This window comes from Eulemur rufifrons, chromosome 3 (assembly GCF_041146395.1).
Source record: "Eulemur rufifrons isolate Redbay chromosome 3, OSU_ERuf_1, whole genome shotgun sequence".
Taxonomy (NCBI): Eukaryota; Metazoa; Chordata; class Mammalia; order Primates; family Lemuridae; genus Eulemur; species Eulemur rufifrons.
In genome coordinates this window covers 18968772-18981849 of record NC_090985.1, presented here as the reverse complement: position 1 = coordinate 18981849, position 13078 = coordinate 18968772, and the positions used below count along the sequence as shown (strand labels likewise).

The window sequence follows — 13078 nt, the reverse complement described above, 5'->3', positions numbered from 1 at the left end:
TGTAACGGAATAACACCTTCTTGAGGTTCCACTGGAAGAACACACCTAGTGTGCCACCCACATCTGTCCTGCTGCTGATTTCCCTCGCATTTGAATTCAGCTCAGCAGTGCCTAGAGAAGCCAGCACATCAAAAGATGGCAAGCTAGAAGCTGAATACAGTATTCGTTCACGTGAATGTCTGCTGCACAGGGATCTGAGTTACATATTATAAAATTCACTTTAAACTTTCAAACATTTCCTTCTATTTCACACAGCACTTTGACTCTATGCAAAGCGAGTAAAAAATTCAGTTCCACAGCTGGTTTAACCACAGAGCAAAAAGGAGTATATTCTTCATGAAGAAAGTTACCTTCAGTAGTTGGAACAACTTGGTCAATGTGTAAATTTTGGTAGGTACCTAAAAAAAGGTCTCACCTCAGAGAAGGGTGGTTTTTCAGTTTGTTCCAATCTTTTTTTGCACATTGAGAGAGCTCCTTAGCCTCTTCCCAGTTCCCATTGGCCATTGCGGTAGAAATGTCATTCAGCATGTGCACAGCTGCTGCATATCTGGGGGAGGGGGGGAGATACCATCCAACTTTTAAATATGAATGTTTCCATAAAATTACCACATCCCAGCCACCAGATCTAATTCTGAAGGGTAAAAATGTGGCTTTGAAAATATGAGGGTCATTCAAACTTTATTCGGTAATAATTTAACATAACTAGCCTACTGGAGTGGCCTAGAAGAACTGATACAGGCTACCCAACCAAAAAGACAAAAAACTGTATTATTATGTAACATGTTTCATTATATAAATGTGATAATGGTCAGCTCAACATTCCCGATTTTTGGCACTCATTCACTCAACAATATGGCAGCAACAGTGTAAACACATAACTGACTTCAGAATTACAGTAAGATGCAGATCTGATAATTTAATCATTTATAGTCATAGGTAGCCAGAGGCATACTGACCAAGCTAAAAGAATTACTTCAGATATTTCAAAAATCACTTCAAGAGACGCCCTTTCAGAGATGGCAATGCTTTGAAATATCATGACACCACTTAGCTGAAGAAAGACTTCTCATTGCTTTTTTAAATATCAGAACCAAAGACATTTGACCAACAGATCTGTGACATTTGGAATGCACATTCACTGTATTTTGGACTCACATCTAAAAGCATACAGTATCAGTATGTATAAACACTGTAAAATAAGAGTAAAATAAATTGCCTCCAAATGTAAAAATTTCCTTACAAACTCTTAATTCTTTTATAATATGCTGCTCGTTCAACTTCATGGCTTCAAACACCATCCATGTGCCAGTGACTCTCAAAATTTTCTCTCTCTCCAGGCTAGACCCATTCCCTGTGCCCTGACAGCATTTCCAATGCCACACAGGACAGCTCAGAGTGGGCGGCTCAAGGGCAGCCCACACACTGACCCCCACAGAACCAACACCCCCTCTGCTCCTCTGCCCACCCCCTCACTGGATGGTACCACCACCCAAGGCGAAGCACCAGAGCTGCCCTTGCTCCACTCCTTCCTCCCCCCCTACATCTAATCAGGACCAAGTCTTTTCTGCTTCCAAACTATCATATGTGTATTCACTTCTCTCCACTGCCTCCGCCACCAGCCCAGTCCACACCACCTTCAGGGTCTCTAATCAGACCACCACTAAGATCACACCAACCTTCCCACAGCTTCTCTTGTTCCTCTCTAACCCCTGTCCACGAGATGCTTTTGTAAAAACATGAAATGGATCACTCACCTGCCTAAATCTTTTCAATGGCTTCCTGTTCCTAAGAGAACAGCTTTGGTCTGCTCACCAGGGCTCTGAGGCTGAGCAGCCTCCGATCCTCGTGTTCCCGGCTAACTTGCCCTTGCCCTACTGCCCCATGGAGCTTTAGCCACAGAGGTCTCCTCAACTTCTCCAACTCAGCAAGCTCTTTCCTGCCGCAGGGCCTAAGTACACACTCACCCCGTTGCCTGGACGCAGGCACGCAGACCCTGAAGTGGCTACCTCCTTCTCACTCTCAAGTTCTACTTCTCCAGGGCCACTCTCCCTGACGCTCTTCCAAGCAGAACTTCTCCAGCCTGCCCCTCGATTACCACAGCACTTTTCACAGACTCTAATGACTCTTTATTTTCTGCCTCTCCAGTGAAACATAACCCCACACTGGCTGAGGCCCTATCTTGCTCGCTGCTGCCCCACTACCCTGCCACATAATAGGTACTCAACACTCATTTTTACTGAATAAATGAGGAAAAAAAGAAAAGAAAAGGGAAAAATTAGCTCAAGTACAGAGGTAGACAGGCCAGGTATCATATTACCAGATATGATATAATATTACCCTTCTGGAAGTGAATTAAATCCAATTTCATTTACATGTTAAGGCCCTTTGCATAACAAAGGGGGTTTTAATTATTTTTACTACTTACAGCATACTTACTTTCTAGAAAGATGGTTTATTTTTTCTCCTTAGCCTCCCTCCCCACTTTTTATAATAACTTGTCAACCATGGTTTTGTCATAGAACTAGGAAGTAATCCCCCTTAGATATAACAGTAATAATGACAATTATAATAGTAATTAACCTAATCTAGGCACCGCCCCCCAGGCCAGGCTATAAGCATTTCACATGCACTAACATGTATCTATAAGAATATACTATTATTCTCCCCATTTTACAGAGGAGGAAACTGAGGCATAATGTGGCTTCACAGATCATTAGTATAAAGAGACTGTAACTTGGCTTCAGGGTACACATGCTCACAAACTAGAAAAACATAAAGCCATTAAAAACAAAAAAGGTAAAAAGACATGAGACAACTAAAAAAAAAGTAAGAGGAAATAGTTAGATTAGAAGATCTGACTAAAAAAGTTATTCTAGTTAAACATAAGTAAGATACTGAACTTCCTGATAGCTAAGGCAAAATGGGCTAAAAATCAGTTAATTATATAATTTCAATAACTTACTTTTTAAAGCACATGACTTTTCTAGAAACACTTAAAGGACTTCCCAAAAAGCAAATATCAGAATCTATTTCGGTTAAATTTGAGTCTGAAATCTTAGAGCAAGAATCAAAAGTGACATTTTAGGAAATCCAAATTAATTTTTCTTATAGAAAGTGTTTTCTTTTTCTTTTTTAGGAAATTCAATTATTTTTTCCAGTGAGACCTACACTATTCTTTCTTATCAAAATCTATTTTTTAAATACAGTAATCCTATTTTTTGCTTATTTGTTTTGCTTCTATTATTATTTTTAATTGCCACATATTTATACATATTTATGGAGTACGGTACAAGCAGTATGAAATTTACATGTATACAGTGTGTAATGACCAAATCAGGCAATTAGCATATCATCATCTCAAACTTTTATCATTTCTTTGTGTTGGGAACATTCAAAATCCACTTTTGTAGCTATTTGAAAATATACAATAAATTGTTAATTATAATCACCCTATGATGCTATAGAACACTAGAACTTTTTCGTATCTAGCTGCACTTTTATATTTGTTAACCAAACTTTGGTTACCCACCCGCCCCTAACCTTCCCAGCCTCACACTCTCTACTTCTATGAGACCAGCTTTTTTAGCTTCCACAGGAGTGAGAACATGTGGTATTTATCTTTCTGTGCCTGGCTTATTTCACTTAACATAATGCCCTCTGAGCTTATCCATGTTGTCATCAACGACAGAATTTTGTTCTTTTTTATGGTTGAATAGTATTCTATTGTGCATATACATACTATACTTTACTATATACTATATATATACACGCGCACACACCACATTTTGTTTCTCTTTGTTTTTATAGGGACAAGGTCTCACTCTGTCACCCAGGCTGGAGCACAGTGGCACATTCATAGCTTACTGCAGACCCAAGCTCCTGGCCTCAAGCAATCCTCCCGCCTCAGCCTCCCGAGTAACTAGAACGACAGGCATGTACCACCATGCTCAGCTAATTGTTAAATTTTTTTTTAGATGTAGGGTCTCACTATATTGTCCAGGCTGGTCTTTACATCCTCGCCTTAAGCCATCCTCGCACCTCAGCTTCCCAAAGTGCTGGGATTACAGGCATGAGCCACTGAGCCCAGCCGCACATTTTCTTTATCCATTCATCTGTTGAGGGACGCTTAGGTCAATTCCATATTTTGGCTATTGTGAACAGTGCTGTAATAAACATGAGAGTATAGATATCTCTTCAACATACTGATTTCCTTTGTTTTGGATATATACCCAGTAGTGGGATTGCTTGCTCATATGGTAGTTTTATTTTTAGTTGAAAACCTACTTTTGCTGGTCAAACTAAATTTTCACTAAATCCACGTACCAATATAAATTAGTGAAAATTTCTCATGTATATGATTCTAATATACAGCACACAAGCAGCCTTATCCGAAGTGTTATGACTAAGAAAACATTCACCTTCAGCCTTGCTCAGGACAACAACATATTCATAAGGCAGGCTTGTTAAAATGTCTGTATTAAAAAAAATACTCCCTGCCAAAGCACTTTGGGAACATACACCAGGGAAAATTTTTATAGCTCTAACTCAAAATTCCTTAGTTTGTGGAAACCTTAATCTAAGCACATTTCTGTATTCTCCCTATGTCTTAGAAATGTATACAAGTGAGGCAAAAAAGATCATAAAAAATAAACTTCAAAACTGTTTTGGCTATGGACTTAATGTTCCTAGTTTGGCTGGTGAAAAAATAATGTTTTACTAAATTTTGAAATATGCAGACAGATATGATAGTGTGCTAACATGATCTCACCTGATAAGATCTTCTCTGTCTTGGAAGATCTGGGTTTTCCGACTGACGGTGTAACTAGGAAATGCCACTCGGCCGAGGTTGACCAACAGCACCGTGGAAAGCTGTCCCTGACCCCCACAGGCAGCGTCTTCATCTTCCGTGGAGTCAGTCAATGAAAACAGCAGCAAGATCCGGGAAAACACAGCCCTTGGGCCTTTACAGAGTCTTAGGGACTGTCCAGCCAAGTCTTTAGCTCTGAAAAATGTAAAATACAGTCTTTTGATTTTTTCAGTATTTCGATACCAGATTTTACAAATTATTTTCATCTAAAATAAAGAGAAATGGCATTCACTATTCTAAACACTGGAGTGTTCCTCAACCTCTCTGGGGGCTCAGAGCCCTCCGAGGGATACAGAGGATAAATGAACCTACATCTCCACATGGTTTGGCTCAATAAAAGCACTTCCTTACCCAGGCGCAGAGGAGGATGGAGTTTACCCTAGTGAGCAACACTTCAAATGCCAGGAAAACGTTCATGAAAGTATGCCTTATTTGACATTCGAAATTCTTGATTTTTGGTTCAAGTAATGATATATTAATAGATTAAACAAGAGGTATTTATTTAAAACGTCACTATCAAAGGCTCTTGGTAAAGATTTTGTGTACCAGGAAGTGGTACATGTAGGTACAAGGTTTGGTGCTGTCCCCTAAGGTACAAAGCGGTCCAGAGGCATCTCCCCACAATGGAGATGGGCTCTTTGAAGCCCTCAAGGAGTTCAAGGGCTTCCCAAGGATAAAAGAAACCATGTGCAGTCTGTGGTAAATTGCTATGTTTACACTCAAGAAAAGTTCCATAATTAAGATTGCCTGATTACACTTTTTTTAGTAAACCAAAAATTTACTAACATAAAAATTTGACTGAATAGTTTACCCTAAAATCTATAAGAATCACAGTTAAAACTCTATTTTTCTTGAATAATAAAATACTAGAATTTACCAAAGGCCTACTGCCTACCGATTTTTCTTGGTCCTGGAAGTCAGGACAGTATTACAAGAATTCTGAATAATAAGCCAAGAAAGAATTCAGACTATTATAAATAAGGTTCTCCAAGCCTTCACAATCTAATGCAACTGAAATAAGCAATTACAATTCAAAAAAGTAAAAGTATACAATCTATTTTAATAAGTTAATATATGCTGTCAACATTTTAAATGTTTTTACTATAACAGTAGCCAACAAAACCTTTTTAAAATCACTGCACCAATTCCAGGCTGATTCTTGCCCCACGTGAAGACTGAACGCTGTTTGGCCAATTTGAGAAAGGCATCCATCAGCTGCTGTTTCTGCCCCGTGGGATTCACTAGGTGGAAGGTCTTGGCCAGGGATTTTAGTTCAGGAGCAGAAAGGAGCTCAAGCACTTCAGAGAGTTCTTGCAACTCAGATTCTGAAATGATTAAAAAAAATTTTTTATATCGTTTTAAAGAATTTTAACATTTTCTAGCTTTATTTACTTTAGTCAGATACAATTAAATGGAATTCTACTGTAGAAACTTTAGTTTGCCAAACCAATTACTAAAGAATGTGGAAAATATACATCTCTTAAAAGTTATCAAATAATAGAATTTCTCACTAATAAGTAAAGGAAAATGTTACTAAAATAAAGACGGACAGCGACATGGTTTGGGCATTGCACTTAAAAGCTTCTGGAATACATATTCACTTTCTCATCAAAAAACCTCCGGTGGCACTGCTCACACCAGGTCACAGAGCGACCTGATCATCAGTCCTCCTCATCCCACAGGCCTCTCAGCATCCATGAACACACCCTGCTACTGAGGGCCCCAGACACCATTCTAGGCCCAGGGGTTCACCTGAATCAGACCTGGCTGGTCCCTGCCTTTAAGGCATTCAGAGTTTAGGACAGCACCTTCTTCCTCCATCCAACAAATACTGGGTGCGCCCTGCATGCCCGGTAACATTCTAAGGCCTTGTGTGTGCTGCAATTAACAAAGTCTTTGTCCACAGGAGCTCACCTCCTAACATCACAACTAAACAAACAGGTATATAAGTCAGGTGGTAATAACTGCTATAAAGAAAAACAAAACTGGTTCAAACTGAACCTGGCAGGCTGGCTGTATTTTTACACATGGTGGTCAGGCAACCCTGCTGAGGTGACACAGAGCAGAGGTGAATGAAATGACGGATAAGCTATGTGGCCACTAGATCCTTGAGTGCACCCTTTTGACTGAATCCAAATTTTACAGAACAAATCCTTTTAATACAGGGATTTGTTCTGTGAAGTTTGGATTTGTTCGAGGGGCCACATTTGGGGATCTGGAGGGCTACATGTGGCCTTGAGGCCGCAGGTTCCCCAGCCCTCAGCTCCGTAGCAAGCGTGCACTCTGCCTGGTGAAGAACACTGAGGGCTATGTAGCCTCAGCAGAGGGAGCAAGAGGGATGGGACAGAAGATGAGGTCAGAGGAACAGCCAGAGCCAGGCTCCATGGAGCTGTGTGAAGCACAGATAGGACTTGAACTTGACTAAGTGCCACGGTAAGCCCCAGGAGTTATGGTTTGGTTGCTTAAAGGTCATTTAAAGGTAAGTCAAGGCTCACCTGCAGCACTCCCTGGCATGCCTGTCAGACCTGTCATTTTATGGAATCTGCACCAGATCTTCTGAGTCAGGTAGGGACTGAGACGCCATCTCCCAGGTGACCCTATTGGCACTGGCCCCACGTCCCACCACCGAACCATGCACATCCAAGCTCCTTCACTGAGCTTTCATGCTTCTCCCCCAACTTTCCCCATCTCATCCCACCCAGCCGCACTCCCACCCTAACCATCACCCTAACTTCATCCTTACTCACTGTTCCCCACTATAAACTCTGCCCCAAAGAAGCCATCTGGCTTGACTTGCTCATTTTGGTCTCAAATGTCAGGAATTTGAATCAAAGGCTCACATCTTTCATTTTCTTTATATCTCAGGAAATACTGTACTCAATATTGTACTCAACATGGGTAGGTACTTAATGAATGCTACTGACAAGACAACCAAGGGTATCACTGCAAAAGAAGACAGACTCTCCTTCAGTGTTCACATAGGCATAAAGCACTTCCACAGTTCTTCAGGCAATCACCTTACAATAAGAGCTGTACATGCGTGCATGTGGGGGCAGATGAAGTTTGTAGGCAATACTGGTTTCAAACAAACCAGCTTTATTCTATCAAAAAGATGAGGACTCTGAATGAGATGAGTCAAGTTCTTGCTGGAAGGAGAGTGCTAAAGAGCTTTGTATTTCATCTGTGGCACACACCCACCTGTCTATCCCTAGGAGACTTTGGTCGTAAACTTGCAACAGTCAAGAAAGCAACAGGAGACAATCTTTCATTATGCTAGGATTCTTAATTCAGGCTAAGAATGGCTTTAGCATCTCATGAATAATTTGTTGTCCTAAAATTAAAGCTCAATTAAAAAAAAACCTAATTACTATGTACCAGGCACCAACCAGGAGAGGGCACCATATTAATATTACTACCATTCCGCAGAAACTTAATTCTTCAGATCATATTTTCATTTCACATTTCCTTGTACTAATCATACCTGTCTGTAGAAAGCCTGTATGTTTCAATTCTTCAATCACAGGTGTTAAGTCTGGGGCAATCTCCTCATATTCTATTTTATTCATCTTAATCCAGCTTAATTTACGTTGGAAGAGCCTTACATATAACTTCTGACCATTAGCTGCAATAAAGTTAAAAAAAATGGTGAAAAACACTACCTTCTTTCTAAAAACATGCAAATATCATTTACTTTTTAAACTTGAGGTTAATAAATACTGTATTAGAAATATATGTGTTTAACATAAGTATAATGGTGTCATTTTATGGTATAAACCATTAAAAAAATTCTAATTTGGTAATGATTATTGCTCATTTTAAAACTCCTAAAATCAAGATCCCCCATTTTCTAGCCACCAACCTTTCTACTCCCTCAGAAAAGCCCTATCCAGAATTCTAGTTATTTTGTTTTCTGCTTTTTTAGCTTAATATGCATTATTCTATTTTTGGTCGAAAATAATCTGAAAAGAATTTTCCAAAAAAAAAAAAAATAAATAAATCTGGCTTTGGTAGGACAGGGATCTTGGCCAAGCTTCTTCATTAACCTATTTGGTCTCAGTTTCCCTATTACTCATATTATCTTTAAATTTCAGCCAAATCTAAAATGGTGTAATTGTATTTTTAACATTTTTAACATTTATTTGAAATTATTTTTCTTTAAAAAGGCAAATCCAATAAGCAATAGTTATTTTTTCCACACAGACATAGTGTATCTGATTCTCTGTTGAGAGAGTAAGACACAAGAATATACAGAACTTGCACTAGGGAAACTGTTCCTATTTCTCAATTATATGGAAGCATAGAGCCACCAAGCACTCAAACAAATACTTGCATGAATGTAGAGATCTGTGACTACTCTGAATAGAAGAGCCAATGTGATAGCATTATGTCCATCTTCTGGTGAGAACAGCACAAGTAGAGATAGAAGCTACGCAGATACTTTACATAACTGCACCCAGAGAAGTATTGCTCACATGTTAAAAAGTAATCCAAGAAATACTTTTTCCACTGCATGACTATCAAACAAAAATCCTTATCTTAAACATTAGTAGTAATATACAAGACTTTTCTTTTTTTTAATCTACTGAGGGGTCAAGCAAGGCTACATTTTACTAGAGGACAGTGTGACCACCAAGTAAGCTTTTCCTACCTTGCACAGAGTCAGTTCCACAGAGCCACCATGGCCCTCTGGATTAACAGTACAGTGACACAAGCGTGGCTTTTGCTCCAAACCTGCACTACTGGCTTAGAGCCCCCACTGGCTGCCAAGGACTGGAGGCATAGACTAACATTTTTAAATGAACCAATTTACTTGAAAGTTTCCATTTCCTCCACACCCTGTCCTTAAAAGGCACAGTCCATGAATCGAAAATGTTCGGGTAAAGAAAATATGCCTCAGGTTGGTTTGTTTTTTGTTGCATTTTATTTTACTTTTTTTTTTTTTTTTGAGGAAATGGTGTGTGAAAATAACAAAACGACCCAACAGAAAGCTTGATTACGTTCTCAAAATGCAAAGTATTCTAAGTCACACTGTATTTTTTTAATCTGGAAAAGGTTGTTTTATAACCATCAAATATAGCTACAAAGGAAAAACAGCTGCTTCCATTATAACCAAAGCACAGCATGCAGGAGCAGACATCACCAGAAACAAAATCTCATTTTTTTTCTGTGCATATTCTTCTCAACACAAACCTCGTTATAGCTCAGATTCCCCTGAGCACTCCCACAGAGGACTCACAAAACCACAGTGACTCCTGGTGGTCATCAGATTACATCCCATCACATCACATCCAAATCAGGACAGCAAAGGAGAAACAAAAACTTGAAAGCAAACAGGCTTACGATACCTGACAATTGATAAAATTTAGTTACAATTCCCTTCTCCTGTTCATCAAAGAGCATCAGATCATCTTCATTCTCAAGTACAGCTTTCAGCACCACAAGGAAACTCCGAAGGTAGTATGGATGACTCGGTGGCATTTGAGTTGTTTGACCGGGACCATCACAGCTTGACTTTTGCAACAGAGGAATACTGCAAGTGATTTCATTCCTTAAGTCACTGTCACCTTTCAAAGGAAGCTCTTGGATGTTACTCCATTTAGAAGCATCATTTGTAGAACTATGAGAGTTCACCTCTGAATGTGACAACTGTGTTTCAGCTTCTGAAGCAACAGTCATTTTTACTTCTTCACAACTACCTGCCTCACGTTTTTCATCACCTTTACCAGCCACACCTTTGATACTCTCTTGCCTTACAAGACTGTCTTCTGAAGTACACTTTAATTTATTCCCAAGAGTTAAATCTGGTGCAAATAACATGGGAGCATTATCTGAGAAGCCAGGGGTGAGGGCTAATTTTCCACATTCCTTTTGGCTTTCAGCTTCCTTTATTTTACTGCCTCTTACTATGTGTTCGGGAATACTCTCTTCCTTTGGAGAATCACATGTAAACACATTTTCCTTTTGAGAACTGTTTTCCAAAATTTGATCGCTGTCCTCAATTTCTGAACAGTTATCAACCAGGCTCCTAACAACTGTGGAGTCATAACTCTGTGCACTAGAACTGGCAAATTCCTCGTTCTTATCTATTGATTTTCTGGCCTTTGTGTATTTTCTGGACAATTTAGATGACAGGCTTCCCAAAGAAATGATTTTCACACTGTGATTTCTCAGCTCATCTTGATTCTTGCACACCAGGCCACAAGTACTTTTAAAGTAGGGACTGGTCTGCTGTTTTATGCCCATTTTTGCTGAATCACTTTGGCCAGGGATTAAATCTGTCTTTCGTGGTGATGACTTCTTTGGTGTTACATCTTCTAAGACAATATTGGTTAAATCTACTGTGGACATATTTGAATTCTTTAAGCCAACCTGCACTGGATCAACTTGAACGTCATTGTTGTTAGCACACATTTCATCAAGGTGCTGGTTTAACTCATATCTTGGCACCATTTTACTACAAATGGGGCATGCAAGTTTAGCAGGTGGTGCATTGTTAAAAAATGAAATTATAGAATTAGATGATTTTTTTTTAGTCTTGCTGACTGATAAGCTTCTACGAGGCCTTTTTTTGTCAGGAGATTTCCCTTGCGACATCATGAGTATAAGAAAAACTGGGTGTTCCAAATAATAAAACACAGGATACCTCAAGTCAAAGATAGCAACGGTTTACTTCTATTTCCTTGACTTGCAATAACCAAAAGTGAGATTCTATTTGACCTCATGTTATTCGTTTAGACAGCTTCTTCTTTCTACAACATGAAACACAAGTGGATTAAAAACATTTTATAAATTCGAGAAGGGAGAAAAAATTCTAAAACATAGAAGGGCAGTATCTCCCGGGATGAAGAGACAACCCTGGGCTTGAGACAGGAGACCAAGGCTGTATGACCAGCTCTGCACGAAATCTTAGCGTGGCCCTTATAAAATGAAGGAGCTGGACTTGCAAGAGTGATTTCTAAGATATCTTTAGAGCTAAAACTATCCGTTTTTAAAAAGAGACAATTTGACTATTCCAGACCACTGCATCAGTAACTTTTTCCGCGTGAGATGATGACTATCCGCGCGTATCCCAAGGTGATCCTTGCCCCACAGGCCTGCACAGACGAAAGGCCCAAGTCACGTGAATCTGTGCACAAGCCTGGCTGCCACCACCACGGCTTCCACTACGAACCCCAGAGGCCCGGGCGAGCACGCGACCAAGCCCGGGCCTCCCTCCTCCCCTCCCTCGGTGCCCGGCCGCCACGATCCCAACCCGGCCGCCCCGCGCCTCCCACCTGGCTCCGCGCGCCCGCGCTTCCAGGCATTCCCAGCCGATCCTCGCGTCTCGATTCCACAGGCTCGGCAAGTGGAGATTCGAATAATCGATCTCCGTTCCTTTCCACGTTAAAGGCTTCCACGCTGATGGCTAAGTGGGCTGAGCCCTGAGGACACCTGAGCACCTCCATCTTTTCACACCTGGAGCGGCAGGCCGCCCTGCGCGCCCCTGCACGCCTTCTCTGCGGCTGTGTACTCTCATGGGACCCCTTTCCCAGTTGGTGGCAAGGTTGAGCAATCTAAACCTGTTTGGTGGAGGAGCAAAACCGCCTCCTGGGAGAAGACATAGGCAACTTCTATAACCAACAAGAGGATAACATGGACTCTACTTAAGCAAACTCCTGCGAATCAGCAAGAGGGACACCGCAGTGTTGTGCTGGGCTTTCCAAAAGACTGTACTGATTGATCACCGGTTATCTGATATATCCGTGTAAATGACATCAAGAGCAAATAATAAGATGTAGTAATTGGGGTGTGATGAGTCTTGAGTATTTATTACTTTTGTTTTTAATATATTTTAATTGTCAGGTTATATCATTTAACTTTTAATAATGGCTATGTTTAACAGTTGGGAAATTAGCAATCAGCTCTGGAGCACTAATACCAGCTGGTGCTGGCGTACCCATGGATGACCTAGAAAGTAACCTTGAGGTCAGGCACTCTGTGTTTATTGTCTTTTACTGTAATATCACTGTTGCCTGCAGCAGTGGCTAGCACTGTGTAATTATTCATAAATATGCATTGAATGGATGCATGTCAATGAACAAATATTAATAAATGAACAAACCAAAGAGAGCAAAGAAATGAATAGGAAATTCAACAACAAGTATATATTGAGTGCCTACCTTATTCTGGGTACTTACTGTTCTAGATGCTGAAGATCCATGGCAATGAACA

At 40.2% G+C, this 13078-nt stretch overlaps 1 protein-coding gene across 1 annotated transcript in view; it reads right to left on the bottom strand.

Annotated features, from left to right (window-relative positions):
• The window catches only part of FAN1 (FANCD2 and FANCI associated nuclease 1), a 34215-nt gene extending 22118 nt beyond the window's left edge, over positions 1-12097 (bottom strand). The window contains exons 1-5 of the mRNA XM_069466689.1: positions 10213-12097; positions 8349-8489; positions 5991-6192; positions 4769-5002; positions 416-547 (exon numbers count right to left, since the gene is read on the bottom strand). Of these exons, the coding sequence (XP_069322790.1) occupies positions 416-547; positions 4769-5002; positions 5991-6192; positions 8349-8489; positions 10213-11464 (1961 nt within the window). The 5' untranslated portion in view covers positions 11465-12097. The remainder of the gene's footprint in view (positions 1-415; positions 548-4768; positions 5003-5990; positions 6193-8348; positions 8490-10212) is intronic.
• Positions 12098-13078: the final 981 nt, after the last annotated feature.